The sequence below is a fragment of the Arthroderma uncinatum genome, assembly GCF_011692745.1.
Source record: "Arthroderma uncinatum strain CBS 119779 chromosome Unknown scaffold2, whole genome shotgun sequence".
In the NCBI taxonomy this organism is placed as follows: Eukaryota; Fungi; Ascomycota; class Eurotiomycetes; order Onygenales; family Arthrodermataceae; genus Arthroderma; species Arthroderma uncinatum.
Window position 1 is genome coordinate 32,501 of NW_022983864.1, and position 15,574 is coordinate 48,074.

Sequence of the window (15,574 nt, forward strand, 5' to 3'; positions counted from 1 at the left end):
CTCAGTCCCGACGGGCCGCATTGCACCCACCCAAATATAATCAAACTTGTCAAGTATAGCCTGCGCACAGCTGTCGGTGAGTTTCTGGTATCCCTTCATTCCAGGGGCTTTACCCGATTTCAAATCGTGGAGAGACACCTCCTCGTCCCTCCATCTGTGGGAAAGGATAGCATATGGGGGGATATTGTTATCGTCGAAGAATTCTTCGACAACGAAGCTTCTAGTGTTCAGGAGGCGCATATTCACCAGAATTCTCAGACGGCTGCTGAGGAAAATGCACCACGCACGAGATCATCGTCCATTGCACTGGCGAGGTTGACACTGGCTCTTATAAAGAAGCCGCTTTACCCTTGCGATGACCCCGTCTTTCACCATGTAAAGCGTATGATGCAGAACGCGGCTCGTATTTCATCTTGGCACACTGAGTTGTGGACCTAATTGAAGCATCTAACTAAAGCAGACCCGTATGGTGATTCCGTACAGAGCCACACAGTTGATCGCCGAGTATGAACTCCGGAGAAGATGCGTGACGTTCGTTCGCTTGTCTTTCTTTTGCTGGATCGTCCTAGGTAGTTAACTCGATATGAATCACGTGATATCTTGTTCCCATCGTCCACTTCAGCCTCTTCTTCGCGACACGACATCCTTGGGATGCGGCTCCTGCATTCCTGGCTCACAATATATAAACGGAGAGAATGGGCTTGGCTTGTTCAAGGATTCACACCGATACCCTGTCGCACGCTATCATAGTGTATCGGACCCCAGAGTACGAAGGCCACTGTCTCCTTGATGTAGACCAGACATGTTTCTACACACACACCACCATCAGCTGAACCAAGTTTGGACATGGTCTCATGTCGATATATTGTCAACGTAGGTTCTAAAGTAGTATATAGACGACTATCTCAGACCATGGGGCTATCGCTTCTAAGATCAGAAGAGGCTGATAGATTTAGATGATGACAGAGTGAGAGGATTTCGCAGCTGGAGGTGATTGGATTACTATTCGTCATTCTCACCATTCCGCTCTCTGAAGTTGAGGTGTGTTGGCATTGGTATACAGAAGCAAAAATCGATGGAGATTGGGTCAAAGTGTCTGGAGGATTTGGCGTGGTCAAGTTCCCAGAAAGCAATATGCAAGAATAGAAGTGGAGGCTTCATGAGACTCAGCTGTGCATTACGCCGCCTCAGACGATTCTATGAATTATATATCTATCTCTTATCCATCGTAAGAAACACTCCATATTTTGAACTTGAACTGTGCTGAGGCCTTGCCGATACTGATAGCTCCCTGGCTGACGGATACGAAGCCATTATCTCCACCACCAGCGTATTTCATGGAGTAACCACGGGATTTACCCTGACCTCCAGCATCAAAATCAATGTCCATGGGCGATGCCTTGTCGCGCGACTCTACTAGCGTTCCCTTGGGCCCTAACCAACGCTTTTTATTTGGGGTCGACACGAGGAATGGTCCATCCTGCTTCGTCAGTCTAGTCTCAAGGTCAGTTGCACCGTTGTTGTAATAGTGGATGACGAATCGAGTCTCTGGCTGAGCGTAACGTTTTTCGTCGGTGCTCGACTTGGAAATAACGCCAAGTTTCGTCGCATCTTTGTGGGAGAGCAGGTACTCATCCTTGTTGGAAGATTGTTGAGCGGAGAATACAAGATATCTCCCTTCTGTGAGGGTTCCAACGACTTGCTTGTAACCTTGCTCGATGAGCCCTGGAGGCGGGAAACCCTTTGGTTGAGATGTCCACGGTGCAGGAGGGTTGGTAAAACGAGCTCTACATCTTGCCAGTCCGTCCCAGGCTCCAAACGCGTTCTTTCTAGGGACTTCGGCCTTGGGAACTTGGGGCACGGAGGTATCCGCCTACAGAGATCGTTTATCAGCTTTGTAGTCTTTAGACTGAAACGAGCATAAACTCACATTCTCAAAGTCGAGCATGCTAACAAGGTTAGACATATGCTCACGGCGCCAGTGAACCATACTTGGCAAGGTGACGTTATCGTATCCTTTACTAGCAAGCCACTGTTCGACAAAGAGGATTTGAGAGGTATGATCTGCGTGCTCGGTGAAAACACGGCCTCCACGGGTGAACGGAGAGATCACGTAGAAGGGCACTCTCCACCCTATTATCCTAGTTAACAGCTGGATGGCTAAAATATAGAAGATGGAGGCATACCTGGGCCAGTGAAAATGTCGCCCTGTTGGCCTAGGTAATCTCTCATCCATTCGCCGGGGGTTCCTTTGGGCGAATGGTAAGGAGTAACATGGTCGCCGAAGCCACCGGATTCTGATATACAAGTTAGAATATTATTCAGAATCATCGTGGGAAGGGGCGGTGCCTACCGTCATAACTGACTAACAAGACCGTCTTGCCGTACTTTGGACTCTGGGTCACCGCGTCTATAACTTGTTGCTGCAGCCATGCACCATCCTTCGGCAGCCATGGAGGATGTTCGGACAATTCCATGGGGCCGACAATGAAACTGACTTCTGGAAGGGTGCCAGCACGAGCATCTTTGTAAAACTGCTCCAATCCCAGGTATGACATTCCCTTCTTGGTAAGAGGTGAGTCTGCAGGCGCCTTACGGAAATTCTGGAAGTGGGCAAGCGGGTTGTCACCAAAGTTGTTCCTGTCCTGATATACCTGCCATGACACTCCGGCATCTTCATAGACTTCATAGTTGGTTTTCCAGTTGAGTGGATAGCAGTTTATATGGGGGAGAGGGCAGCCTATAGATGTTAGCTGTAGCTTCTATTTGGCGACCGATTATCCACATACCGGGAACCTCGTTGTTATCGAGATATGTGCCTCCGTCATCAGGTTTCTGGGGGCTTCCCGGGACGTTGATCGATCCGCTAACCAGCATGACTCGGTTGGGGTTTGTTGCCGTGATTTGCGATTGCTATCCCGTGTCAGAAATGTCTAGCTATCCGAACCATTTTCTACATACCTGGTACATGTCCCCGACAGTCCAGCCCTCTGCCACGGAGAAGTGGACGGGGATGTCCTGTCGCTTCAGGAACCCCCAGTTAGTGGGTTCACCAAAGTACTGCCATCGATCGTTTCTGCCTCCGTTCAAGGACGCCTGGTTCTCCGGGTAGGAATTGCTGCCTCCCGCTGCACATTGGACGCCATCAGACCATGTTCCGCCAAGGTGGCCCAGGTACCACGGCGTCAGCCTATTGACACCTTGCCTTGGTGGTGTGACCTTTCTGGATAGTTCGCAAATGTCAGTCAGTAACCACCACCCCCCGTCCAGGCGAGCTTGATGTCGCACTTACTGAGAGAAGACGGGCATTCCATCGTCATTGACTTGGACATTTGGATCCCCGAAGTTCCTAGTACCGGCCATGGTTCCGAAGTACTAGATGTGCATCGTCAGGGCATGGCTGGAGCAGAGAGCCTGAAGGGAAGAAAAAAAAGGCGATAACGTACGTGGTTCCATGATCGATTCTCCTGCATGAAGATAACGACATGCTCGATCTCCTTTAGGGAGCGAGCAGTCTCCCCTGCGGCGGGATTCGGTGCGGCATACGCATGGTGATGGTGGTCAACTAGGACCACAGACAATGCTGTGAGCAGTAGAGCGGTGGTCTGCATAGCGTCGAACCAAAGAACTCACGCTGCCGGCAATGCGGTTTGAATCGAGAAGGAAAAAGAAGAGAAATATACGGCGATCACGCTGCATAAAAAAGCAGCAAGGACCCGGCACCGTTATACACTCGCGGTAGCTGAGACAGACGGCCAGTTTGTTTCCTCGGCCCACGCGCGACACCGTCGACCATTCTTTGTCTCAATAGCATGCACGACGAGGGTGATATCTCTCCTCCTCCTCGCAGCGTTGCATCTCTTCCCCCCCACCACCAGCATCTCCTCCACCTTCGAAGGCCCATCCCCCTATCCACAGTGATGCAGAAACGGATCAGCAGTCCACCCTGCCCGCACCCAGGGAGGAGGGCCAGCCGTCGACCGGCAGCCAGAGAGGAAATGATCATTCGCGGCTCCGTGATTGGCCCGGGTATATGTAGACCGTCTGAAGATTCGTTCAAGGGTATAAGTAGATATATATCAGATCAGATGTCAGGCCAGTCGCACGGTAGGAGTGGCCAGGCCAGCATGCGGCAGGGAGACAAGGCAAGGTCTCGACCAGGAGACACAGGCTGGCATCACTTCTGGCATCTCGAGAGCTGTTTGCTCCCATGCAAGGCGCCCTCCGTCCCCTGGCCGTCGGTGGAGATACAACGCCTGTCGACGCTAAAAGTCTTAAGTCTGCGTAGAACTTTGCGTGTATCACTCTTTGCGTCGCTCGTATTCACCGTGGAATCCGCCGAGAGGAAGTGTGTTTATACAACCGCGGAGTATATGCACAGAAGGCGAAGGTGGTTACCAGCATCGACTTCAACTTCCACGACTCCGTACATATCGGATGGATACCTCCACACACGTGTCGAGAGGGTGCGACGGGCAAGGTTTGCATGGTTGAGAAGTCCGAACAGGCGACGGGGTCCATCATGATATCCGGCCTCGTCACAGCAGCGGCAGAGATCCAACGGTTGCACGGTAGCGGCCGTCGGTGAGGCTACGATACTCATGTTCGATATGTGGTCGACGGGATTGATCATGCCTCCTCGTCTCGTGGAGTCCAGGGTGGATGCAAAAGGCCTGCCTGTGATCGCCCTTTATCTGACTGCCCCTTGCCGGCAGCAGACTTCCACCTCGTCCAGGCCCAGAAGATGGAAAAGATGGCGATGGAGAGACCGGCCAGCAGGCGACGACACAACTCGCAGCGGCGGCTTCAGCAGTCAGACGACGATGACCAGCACCAGGATGAAGACGCTGGCCCTTCGACCGCGGGGACAGGGGGACGGCCAGAGACAGAAACTCGACGGGCTCCTCTGATTGGTCTATGGCCCTTTGTCGGTTTGCTCTGCTGCATCTCGACACTCCTCGTCTTCTTGAAGCTGCTGGGACAGTGGCAGCAAGGGTCGGTTGCGAACATCGCTGGCGTGGGCGTTCCTCTCGACACTGCGTCGCCCTGGAGCTCCCTCCTCCATCCGGAGGACCATGTCTTCCGTGGACGTACTACTGTTCGGCTGGACTGGACCATTACGACGGATTATCGTCGCTTGGACGGAGTACGGAAGCGCGTTTATCTCATCAATGGTAGCTCTCTCTCACACACATCATCATGGCTATATCTCTCGGTGCAAGGGGGCTGACCGTTGGCGCGCTGCAGGCATGTTTCCGGGGCCGACCATCGAGGCTCGGTCGGGGGACAGACTGAATATCCATGTCGTCAACAACCTCGAAGATGAAGGCGTAGTCCTTCACTGGCACGGTCTACACATGAGAGGTATGTCACTGTATGCACACTTACCAATGTACTACTGCTAACCAGGTCTCGAGGTGCAAACCATATGGACGGAGTACCAGGGGTCACCCAGTGCCCAATAGTTCCGGGGGGTTCTATGCTATATAACTTCACCATCTCCGACTCCCAGAGTGGGACGTTTTGGTAAGTGACGCTTCCATCCCCTACGCTGGAGTACTTTGCTCACTTCTCGTATCAGGTATCACGCACACTCAGGCCTGCAGCGAGCAGAGGGTCTATATGGTGGACTCATAGTGCATAAGCCGTCTGTACCGGCTATTCGAGCTGCACGGAACCAACTAGGACAGACGGATAGCCTGAAATATGGGTATCAACAGGAGCACCTCCTCCTAATCGGAGACTGGTACCACCGTCCAGCCCACGAAGTATTGGCCTGGTTCCAGTCTTCAACTTCAAACGGACAAGAGGTTCGTCTCGCCCTTTCCGGCTCGACTTTACAATTCCATTCACTGACATGTCGAAGCCCGTCCCGGATTCTCTGTTAATCAACGGTGCTGGGAAGTTCAACTGTTCAATGGCACCACCCGTACGGCCACTCGACTGTGTCGACAGCGGGTACGCTACTCCAGAGCTTCTCTTTGATTCAGGCGTATCCCACCGAGTCAGAGTTGTAAACGTCGGGTATTCTACACTTTGCTCCCCTTCCTCCATGTTAAACAAAGGCCTATATGTTTGCTAATACGGACTTAGATCACTTGCGGGTGTGAGTCTTGGCTTTGAGCATGGGGTTATAAACCCCATCCAGGTTGACGGTGGGACAGACGTTGAACAGCCGTCTCAGACGCCAAATGCCCATTCAATAGGCATAGTATACCCCGGTCAGCGAATGGATTTCGTTGTCCATAATGTTGTAGGAGAGTCTACACGGTCTTCTATGACAGTGGAGCTTGATCCAGAGTATGAGCCTACGTCTGAAGTGCCATGTTAGCCCCAGCATTCTAACAGCCGTCACAGGTGCTTCAATCTCCCGAATCCGGCACTTACTCACATACAAACATTCCCTATCACTGACTCTTCACAACAATCCAAACCGAATTCACCCTCCAAACCTCTGTCAGACAATCCAATTGGGGAGCCTGGAAGACATGTAGACCTTGCAGAGTTGGTTTCTACGCCAGCTACAACCTCTCAAATACCTGCGCAAGCAGACCAAACCTTCGTTGTGTATACAGTGTTGTCGAAATTATCGGCAAATCGCAATGCTCCTTATGGATTCTTCAATCACACATCCTGGCGCCCGCAGGCAGATCCACCCTTACCCCTGATCGCGCTGGAACCCAAGGACTGGGATAAAAACCAGTTCGCGGTCAGGACAAGCAGCGAGCCTGCATGGGTTGATTTAGTTGTCAACAACCTGGACGAAGGGCCGCATCCCTTTCATATTGTATGTATCTTCGATCCATCTCTTACCGACAGCGCTTATCTAACCTATCCAGCACGGCCACGACTTTTACGTTCTATCGCTTTACGAAGCGGAAACAGGCTTTGGTTCGTACAATCCATGGGATCTAGACGATAACCCATCCTCGGCACCGCCGTACGACTATTCAAAGGCAATTCTCAGAGACACAGTGCATATTCCCGCACGGGGCCACGCAGTACTAAGGTTCCGAGCTGACAATCCAGGAGTGTGGCTGTTTCACTGCCATATCTTGTGGCATCTCGCTAGTGGCATGGCGATGTTGGTCGATGTGATGAACAACGGCTCAAGGTCGTTGGATCTTCCGAGTCATACTTGTAGCTATCTAGCTTGAGAGGAAGTGTACATTCGGAGATATATTGTCATTACACGACAGGCTACTAGCCCTGAAGCCACCGTCAGATTTAAGCCTGGTGGCATAAAAGCGATTCCTAGACGAGGCATCTGAATACCGGTAGCTTTTATCTATTGAATACCTCCTCGATAACTGTCCAGGAGAAGCTGGAGTAGAATCACAGGTCCATGGATTCATGATCTCGCATTAAAATTCAATTGACTAGGACACAACGTTGATAAGTCGGTAGTCCAGCTACGCCCATTTAGTCGCTGTAACCACCATCAGATCCACCATCGTCAGACCCATCATCGCGCTCCTCCAGCTCCTCCTCACGCTCTTCCGCGCGCTCATCTTCCTCGTGTTCATCTGCAGTAGTATCGCCTTGTCAGGAACGGAGCCGGAAAAAGATATGATGAGATGCATAAAGTAGCTTACTGATTTCGTGTGAAATAACAGCGGCGCCAACGGCGCCGAGAGCAAGACCACCAGCACCGGCAGCCAGCATAGTTCCTGCATTAGAACTCTTCTTCTTCTTGTCCTTCTCATATCCATCTTTAGAGCTGTCATATTGAGACGCGCCGTAGGCACTACCAGCTCCAGCTGCCCCCCCAGCATAGTATTGACCACTGCCACCGCTGGCACCGCGGGCGTCGTACCCTCCGGAGCCCATGCTAGAGTTAGCCGGGGCCTCCCACTGCGAACGGCCGGTGGCCTGCTCGACATGGTACGCGCGCTGGTTCACCTGGTCCCAATGCTGAGTCCATCCGGCTGGGAGAGGGGGTGGAGGGCCCTGTGGTGGCGGGGAAGAGCCGTACTGCGGTTGGCCGCCATACGGCTGTTGTTGCTGGGCGTAGGGCGGCTGCTGGCCATATTGCTGCTGCTGTCCATATGGAGGCTGGCCATACTGCTGCTGCTGCCCGTATGGTGGCTGCTGTCCATACTGTTGCTGTTGCCCATAAGGCGGCTGCTGGCCATAAGGTGGTTGCTGTCCATACGGCGGCTGCTGACCGTATGCGCGTTCGCCTATACGCCGGTTAGAACGAATCGGCCGGCAGAGAGAGTGTAGCGAGAATACCTCCTTGCTGTGGCTTGTCCGAGAAGTTAGCCTTCAGCTCTTCGAATTTCTTCAGGAATGACATGGCCGCGAGGACGGGGATAGTTGAGAGCAGAGGGATGAGTTGGACGGTGGTAGAGGCCGCGACATCTTGCTAAATAGCTACGGGAACAAGCGCATCTTTATAAACCTTCCGTTGACGTCCAGCCTCCAGCGCGAAAATATACCATGGCTGCCCCTCCACCAGGTACACCTTTTTTTTCACGATATTAATGCGAGCGTACGGAGTACGACGACTGGGCCAACCTTCATAGATAACTCGTTAGTTACTAGCCACGTCAGCCACAGGATGGAGAAATGCTAGTTGCGAGACAGGACCAGGGGCCTTTTCCCAGCGAGAATGTGCCCACAGCAGGGGGAAGCAGACGCAACCTGCGAATCCCTTCATCCCAGCGTGCATTAGCGTGTGGCTAACGAGCGAGTCTGCATCTATCTTGAGAATCCTTGCGACGTCTCCAGTCTCAACCACGGCAGTTCACAGAGTTCGGTGGCTTGGTTGGATCGCTCCTCTAACCACAGGCGGGTGGATGGGAATAACGACGACCGGCTGACGTGAATGTGTAACCCCCCCTACGTGAGATTCGGCGAATCGGGTCGGTGATTTGGAGCTGCGAGAGGGAAGCTCGATGTTCTCTAACTTCGACCATCCAGACGCTCATAGGGTGGAGAGGGCCTGTTGATCGCGAGCAGGGATGCGAGGTTGTGTGTACGCACTCTGATACAAGCTATATTCCTTATTCGACGACGGTGGCTCGGGCTGAAGTTCTAGGACTAGAGTGTACTATGTCATTCCTGGTTCATGTCTATGTACATTTCTTCTGGGCCCAGATGAAGTTCCCGGCCACACCCGTCTTGTACGTGTCCATGTCCCTCTCCAGCTGCGCGGACAGCTGTGGGCGGTGATCTTCGCTCAGCCCGACATCCTCCAGTCTACTCCAGTTAGTGGACAAAGCGACAGGAGAGGAAGAATATGGAGGAAAGGATGAAATGAAGGACGTACTTGACCAGACTGCCGAACGAGTGGAAGAGGACTCGGCTAACGCGTCGTCCCCTCATGCCTTGCTCCCGGTCCGCATGCGCGTTCCCGGCAATCATCTCCAGGCACTGGCTCTGGACGTTGACGCATCCAGCGTCTTCCAGGGCATCCATGATGTCAGCCTTGACGTTGAGGTTGCGAACTTTCCGCTCGGCAAACTTGTAGAAGAGCAGGTAGGTGGTCGCCTGGGGGTCTGCCACCATGGTGTGGTGGTCATACTCGAAGAACTGGATCCATCCGCCAGGCTTGAGGCAGCTGACGAGCCGCTTGATGATCTGGTTGATTTCCTGGCGCTGGAAGAAGGCGAACAGGAGACGCTGGTTGACCAGGTCGAAACGGTTCTCCCACGCGGGCGGCAGCGAGTCTGTGACGCTCTGCGGCACCAGTGACACGGTCGGAGGCAGCATCTCGGCCGGCGGGAACAGTTCCGTCCTACAGTTCGTCATGGTCAGCCCTTTTTCTTTTTTGCAGCCGCGGTCGTTGTTCGACAGGGTCTCGACGGAGGACGTACGCAATGTCGAAACCTACATATTCCGCGTCGTCGGGAAGGACGAGACGCACATCGTGGATCCAGAAACCTGGACAGAGGGAGAGTCAGAAACAAGCATTCAAAGAAGCAACGCTACGGGTGACAGCAGTCAGCACAGCGCTTACCATCCGCCGTAGCTGAGTCGAGCACCTTCATCCCCTTGGCCGTGAGGTCGATTGGCGCCTTGATCAGGCCTCCAGCCGTGCCCTTGATCCATTCATGCTGGACGCGCAGACGGTCTCTCTCAACGCTGCCGCCAGGGATGACGTACCGGGCCTTGGCCTCTTCAAACTTGTTGTCCCGAGGGTCTCCCATGTTTCGGCAAGGTATAAAATAGCAGATATATTTGCTCCATCCTGTGAGGAAGTATTCATGCTTTTATAGCCGATAGCCAGGCGAGGGGAGCAAGCAGGACGATCAGGATTGCCATCGCTCTCCTCCTCAGTAGATATCTGTTTACCCAATACGGTAAATCAAGGTGAGAGACGCTGGTTGTAGCTGGCAGCAGTCCTCCAAGGTCACGCCGTGTAACGGATGGACCCTCAACCAGACGGCCGCGCCGAAGGATGCAGTGCAAGCGCCGGTCACTAGGGGATCGCCGGTCCCAGTACAGCTGGTCTTCATCTTCCTTCCATCAACCTTGGTTGTGTATGGAGTAGACGAAGTTCAACTACTTTTCTTCTTTTCTTCTTCTTGTTCTTGTTGTTCTTGATGCTGACTGATTTCTGACTAAGTGGAATGACTAAGAGCTGACGATTGTTTATGTTTGTTTTGTTTGTCGTGCTTAGTAATATATCTCACGCTAACCATATCGAGGTCATCCAGCCGTTCCCGCTTAGTCATGCATGGTGCGTGCATCTTCAGCCAATAACAAACGCTTACCTATGCCAAGATCCCCCACCCAGCGGGCCGAAGTAGCCTATAACGGCTAGTCAGGCACCCCTGTCTCCAATCAGCGACGGGGATGCCGGCTCCACCCGCGACGTGCTGCGCCCGCCCTAGCCGCGGCCCTGGTTCATTTCCCGCCTTGTCCTGTCTCATCTTCCTTCGCTTCCATCTCCACCTCCGCCCTGGACGTCTCTCGCTCAGCATCTCAGCATCACATCTCAGTATCACATCTCAGTATCACATCTCAGTATCACATATCAGCATCACATCTCAGCGTCAGTCGACCGATACAGGTAACCGCACACGCCGGACGCGACATCTCGCTGCGTCGACGACTGCAGAGTGATGTCTGCCCGTCAGTGATCTGGCCGGCGTCTCCACAACCACACTCGTTTGACAGCATTCACCACCAGCCTCGTCCTCGTCCTCGTCCTTGTCCTCAACCGTCGTTTCTCTTTGCCCTTCGTTCGCTCGTTTCTTCGCTGTTGAGCAGCATCCATTCGTTTTGTCTGCGTTTCTCCCATCTCCAACCTTCGTCATGACCTCAGAGACCGGTACGTTTTTTTGTCAGGGCACTCTCACCCTTCTCTCGTCACTGTCTAACCTAACGAGTCGCAGCTCTCTACGGGCGTTCTGCCAGCAACCTCTTCCGCCGATGCGTCGTCAATTGCCCGACCGAAGCACCGCCATGTCCGGCCTGCAAGGACACCGAGATATGTACGCTGACGGCCAAATCGTGCGAAGCCTGCGCCGCTGCCGTCTGCACCCCTGATCCATTATCCAACCCGCCGCCGGTGGACTCGGGCACTCCTACAGGTGCCATCGCTGGCGGCGTCATCGGAGGACTCGCCCTCGTCGCAGCCCTCGTGCTCGCCTGGTGGTTCTGCGTCCGGCGCCGACCCAAGAACACCGAGATGTGGGATGAGAAGCGAAACGTCAGCGACGACTTTGGCAGCGCCCGCCAGAAGAGACAGTCTGCAGTCGGCTCGATCGCCTCCACTGTCCTCACCCGCGCCTCCAATGTCATCCAGATCGCGTACATCCCCGGCGTGACCAACCGATCGGCCCCTGGCTCGCCAGACCTGATGGTTCCCCCCGTTCCTCCAATCCCGTCAGCTGTCAACAACTGCCAAAATCAGCAGCAGCAGCACTACTTCATGCCTGGCGACATTCGAGACTCCATGTGGTCCGGCATGACAGACGACGATGGCAAGAGCATCAGCCCCAGTCTGGCCCGAAGCAGCGTCGCCACGACCATCTACCGTCACAACGCGATCGTCAGCCCTGTCCCAGCTCAGGAGGCGTACCGGGCCAAGGCGAACATCGTCAGCGTCAAGTCTGGCAGCAGCTCGCCAGCTTCCTCAACCGCGCCCAATGTCCCAGCCATCACCAACTCCCAGCTCAACAAGGCCAATGCAGTCGCCGCTAAACTCGGTGTCAGCTCCATCGTTGCCCGAAGCGCCGTCGCTCGCCCTATCAACGTCACCAAGGGCGGCCGTTCTAAGACGACCACCACCCTCGCCAACGAGAACACCTCTCACAACACGCCTAAGGTGACCGTCGAGTCGCCCGATAATGCTCCAAGCAGTGACGACTCTTCCTCTCTCGACTCGAGGAGTACCGCTCCCAGTTCAGGCAATGCCAACAGCAACGCCACAAGCCAAGATACTGCCAGGAGTAAACCCCGTGAATCCGTCCAATCTCTCGCCGTCACCGAAATCGATGACTCGCCCGACATCAAACAAAGCCCGTTCGCGGACCCTATAATAGAGGAAGAATCCTCGCAATCATCTGCCTCAGACCGCGAATCCCAGCTTTCAACCGGCCATACGAAGCGAAGTGCCAGCCCCTTCGACGATAAACACGAAGTCAAGGCCAAGCCGTGAGGCTGCTCCTCCATACACTCTATACCCGCTACTGCAATCCACCTCCCTTGACAGGATGGAAATCACGAATCAGCTATAGCATCTTTTTCTGTTTGTTTGTTTGTTTGTTTGTTTGTTCACGGGTTACACCCCGGCAAAGGAACTTTTTATGCGGCGTCTTTTAAAGGATTCGGTGGGCCCTGGTTTCTTTATCCATTACTTAGCCCCTATTGCTACTTTCTCGCTGTCTTTTCTCCCAATGCCCCTTTAATGTCTGCTTCCTATGTATTCGCCCTCATTTATCTGTTGTTTCCCTGGCCCCGATATATTCCCCTCCTTGGCCTTAGCTGTACCTTTCTCCATGTAGTCATGTTTCATTCAACTTGTGCCATGAACCAAGCCTACCTACGGTATCTCCTATTCTTTCATGTCCATATGTTTCATCGTAGTTGTAAATATCGGATTCACAAGTGACCTAGTCTCATACCATAATCCTCCTTTCACTTCCCTGGTCAAAATCCTGAGCCAAGGGCACACCTTCGAATTTCCACACCTCTATCGTATAATCACCTTCCCCGGGCATGCTTCCGTCGGGTCCTGGGAAGAACTCCTTCGCAATCTGCTTGCGAAGTGGTTTGCCAGTGTAGGATCGAGGGATATCTTCGCCCTCGGCTAAGATACGCAGCATAGTCGGTCGGTAACCCACAGGCAGAGCAGAGACGGACAACAAATCATCACGCAATTTCTGAAGTGCCAGAGAGGTACCTTGTGCCGTCGGTGCCAGACGAATCAGGACTGCGATATGTTCACCTACTGTTGGCGCGGGAACAGGCACAGCGTATACCTCATCCGCGTAGGGTAACTTATGGAGCTGCATTTCCAGCTCGGGAATTGGTACTTTGTACGAATGATGCTTGATGTCTGTTTACCATTGCGAGTTGCCTTGTTAGTTGTTATATATAGTCCTCTCATGCTAAGGGCTGAAAGTATAAAGGCGGGATACTTGCAGTCGTGCTTCAGTCGGCCATCTATGATATATAGGCCATCAGTGATATGACCACTGTCACCAGTCTTGTAGAAACCGTCTTCATCAAACACGGCAGCCGTTGCTTTGGGATCGTCCAAATAGCTATAATGGTACTCTAGTTAGCTTCAGCTGCATCACCGTATTGCCGTCTCACTATATATGCATATCGGATCCAGGGAGACAGTCAACATACTGGGAAAACACCGATGGCCCCCTAACGAGAATCTCTCCATGGTCACCTTCTGAAAGCTTTACCTCTAACTGAGCATAAGGACCCCCGACGGACCGCTATAACATGTCTGTTAACTGTGGCCAACGTGCTTAGAGAAGGAATTGTCATATCGACTAACCTCGATATCCGTCTCAGCATCCGCGGAAGTGCGCAGGCCACCGCCTCCCATCTCAGCGGCAGAGTAAAGGTTCATCAGCGGTCGACCAAGTATCTCTCTCCAGAACAGGAGGACAGAGGGAAAGATGGGCACGGCACCAGACATGGCAGACCAAACCTGTCTAGCACCACGAACATACTCTTCACGCTCGTCAGCAGGCAAATGGCTCAACTTCTCTATATAATACTTCATCATATCTGTCCACATGGTGGCATGGGCCATAAGCATGGTAACGCCTCCCTGCCGGATGCGCTCCCACGTCGGCTCAGGAGTATTTGGCTGGGAGTCGAATATTTCGACCCTGGTGCCCTTCAGCAGTAGTCGGGTTGGTGGCCAGATACCACCGATCCAATTCGCGGCCGTGATCAAAGTGATGAAGGTATCATCGGGCCCTCCCTCAGGCATAGGGACGTTGAGAAAGTTCCGTGTAAGAACAACCCCCTTTGGCGGGCCGGTAGTGCCGGAGGTTCCCAGGACTAAGCCTGGGCGGCTAGGAGTGATAACGAGGTCTTTGTCAATCGTGATATCAAGGTCACATAACCTGGCAGGACGGGCTGTTTCACCATCAGCAACTGGTATGGGAACTAGATCTAGAGTTGCTGGCCGTAGGTCCGCAAGCTGACGTTGGATCTCCAGTGCTGTGCGCTCTGTGTCTGGGACAAAGACAAGACAGGAGGCCCTTGACTTGTCCATAAAACGTTCGGCCTCGTTGACAGACACGCTTGGGGCTGTCAATCCAGTCAGTCGTACTTGATATCGTCGTCTATAAGACTCACTGTCAACTCACACAGCGGTATTGCAGCCCCTCCAAGCGCAAGGATGGCAAAAAATCCGACGAAATAGCGATAGCTGAACGGCGCCAGGAGGAGAATATACGGTCTCTCCTCATACACCATCCCACGCTGGTCAAACAGCCCAGGCGATGTTCCATGCCTGATGGCATCCCGAGTGGCCAAAACATCGTTCAGGAAGCGAGGGAAGCTCGCCTTGACGCCGCGATAAGGGTCGTGGATAGCGATATGATCGTCTCCCAGCTGTGCTAGGGTAAGCAGCCTTTTGAAAAAGGGCTCGTTGGGCAAGACCCTGTCTCCGCGCGGTTGGCTCTCTACTGCAACCGTCATGATTCAAAGCTCGAGCTGTAAGCAAGTATTGCAGTCTGTAGGTCCGGCACAAAATCGAGTGCCTCCTCCCACGTCTCTTTAAAAGACGATCGCTCGTTGGCATTGGGACCGACCACACAGATCCTCCGTGCAGTAGTGTAAGCACAACGACAGGGAATTGGATAATCTCATGTCGGGGTATATGTATATCAACCATCTCCAAGGGTGTTCATGCAACAATCGACCCTCTCACAGACAGCACTCTTCGACCAGCAGCGTCAGACCTTGTACGAGGTGCTTCCGTGCTTCTGTGCTTACTGAGTAAGCATGATAAACGCCATGTACTCTGTACTCCATGCTCAGTACGGAGTAACTCGGTGGACCTTGCGATGTCACTACAGCGAGACGTGCATCCCCGTCCCAAGGCTGAACGGCTGAACTGACGGTGAAGGAGGCTCCGGCTAAG

General features: G+C 53.3%; 4 protein-coding genes across 4 annotated transcripts; 2 read left to right on the forward strand and 2 right to left on the reverse strand.

Moving 5' to 3' along the window:
- Window positions 1-1,219: 1,219 nt before the first annotated feature.
- GIQ15_01957 (uncharacterized protein) lies at window positions 1,220-3,611 on the reverse strand (the record flags this gene model as incomplete). The annotated part of the gene is made up of 8 exons (XM_033549374.1): window positions 1,220-1,873; window positions 1,931-2,133; window positions 2,187-2,297; window positions 2,354-2,740; window positions 2,790-2,913; window positions 2,962-3,223; window positions 3,293-3,375; window positions 3,447-3,611. The coding sequence occupies 8 exons, from the start codon at window positions 3,609-3,611 to the stop codon at window positions 1,220-1,222; spliced, it is 1,989 nt and encodes a 662-aa protein (XP_033406535.1).
- Window positions 3,612-4,210: 599 nt separating this feature from the next.
- Window positions 4,211-7,157, forward strand: GIQ15_01958 (iron transport multicopper oxidase FET3; the record flags this gene model as incomplete). The annotated part of the gene is made up of 10 exons (XM_033549375.1): window positions 4,211-4,237; window positions 4,289-4,571; window positions 4,716-5,174; window positions 5,248-5,364; window positions 5,418-5,526; window positions 5,582-5,810; window positions 5,867-5,958; window positions 6,094-6,300; window positions 6,358-6,787; window positions 6,840-7,157. The coding sequence occupies 10 exons, from the start codon at window positions 4,211-4,213 to the stop codon at window positions 7,155-7,157; spliced, it is 2,271 nt and encodes a 756-aa protein (XP_033406536.1).
- Window positions 7,158-11,265: 4,108 nt separating this feature from the next.
- On the forward strand, window positions 11,266-12,613 carry GIQ15_01959 (uncharacterized protein; the record flags this gene model as incomplete). Its single annotated transcript, XM_033549376.1, has 2 exons — window positions 11,266-11,281; window positions 11,346-12,613. 2 exons carry the CDS (start codon window positions 11,266-11,268, stop codon window positions 12,611-12,613), a joined length of 1,284 nt encoding a protein of 427 aa, XP_033406537.1.
- Window positions 12,614-13,073: 460 nt separating this feature from the next.
- Window positions 13,074-15,129, reverse strand: GIQ15_01960 (acyl-activating enzyme 13; the record flags this gene model as incomplete). Its single annotated transcript, XM_033549377.1, has 5 exons — window positions 13,074-13,513; window positions 13,651-13,721; window positions 13,813-13,907; window positions 13,970-14,736; window positions 14,796-15,129. The coding sequence occupies 5 exons, from the start codon at window positions 15,127-15,129 to the stop codon at window positions 13,074-13,076; spliced, it is 1,707 nt and encodes a 568-aa protein (XP_033406538.1).
- Window positions 15,130-15,574: the final 445 nt, after the last annotated feature.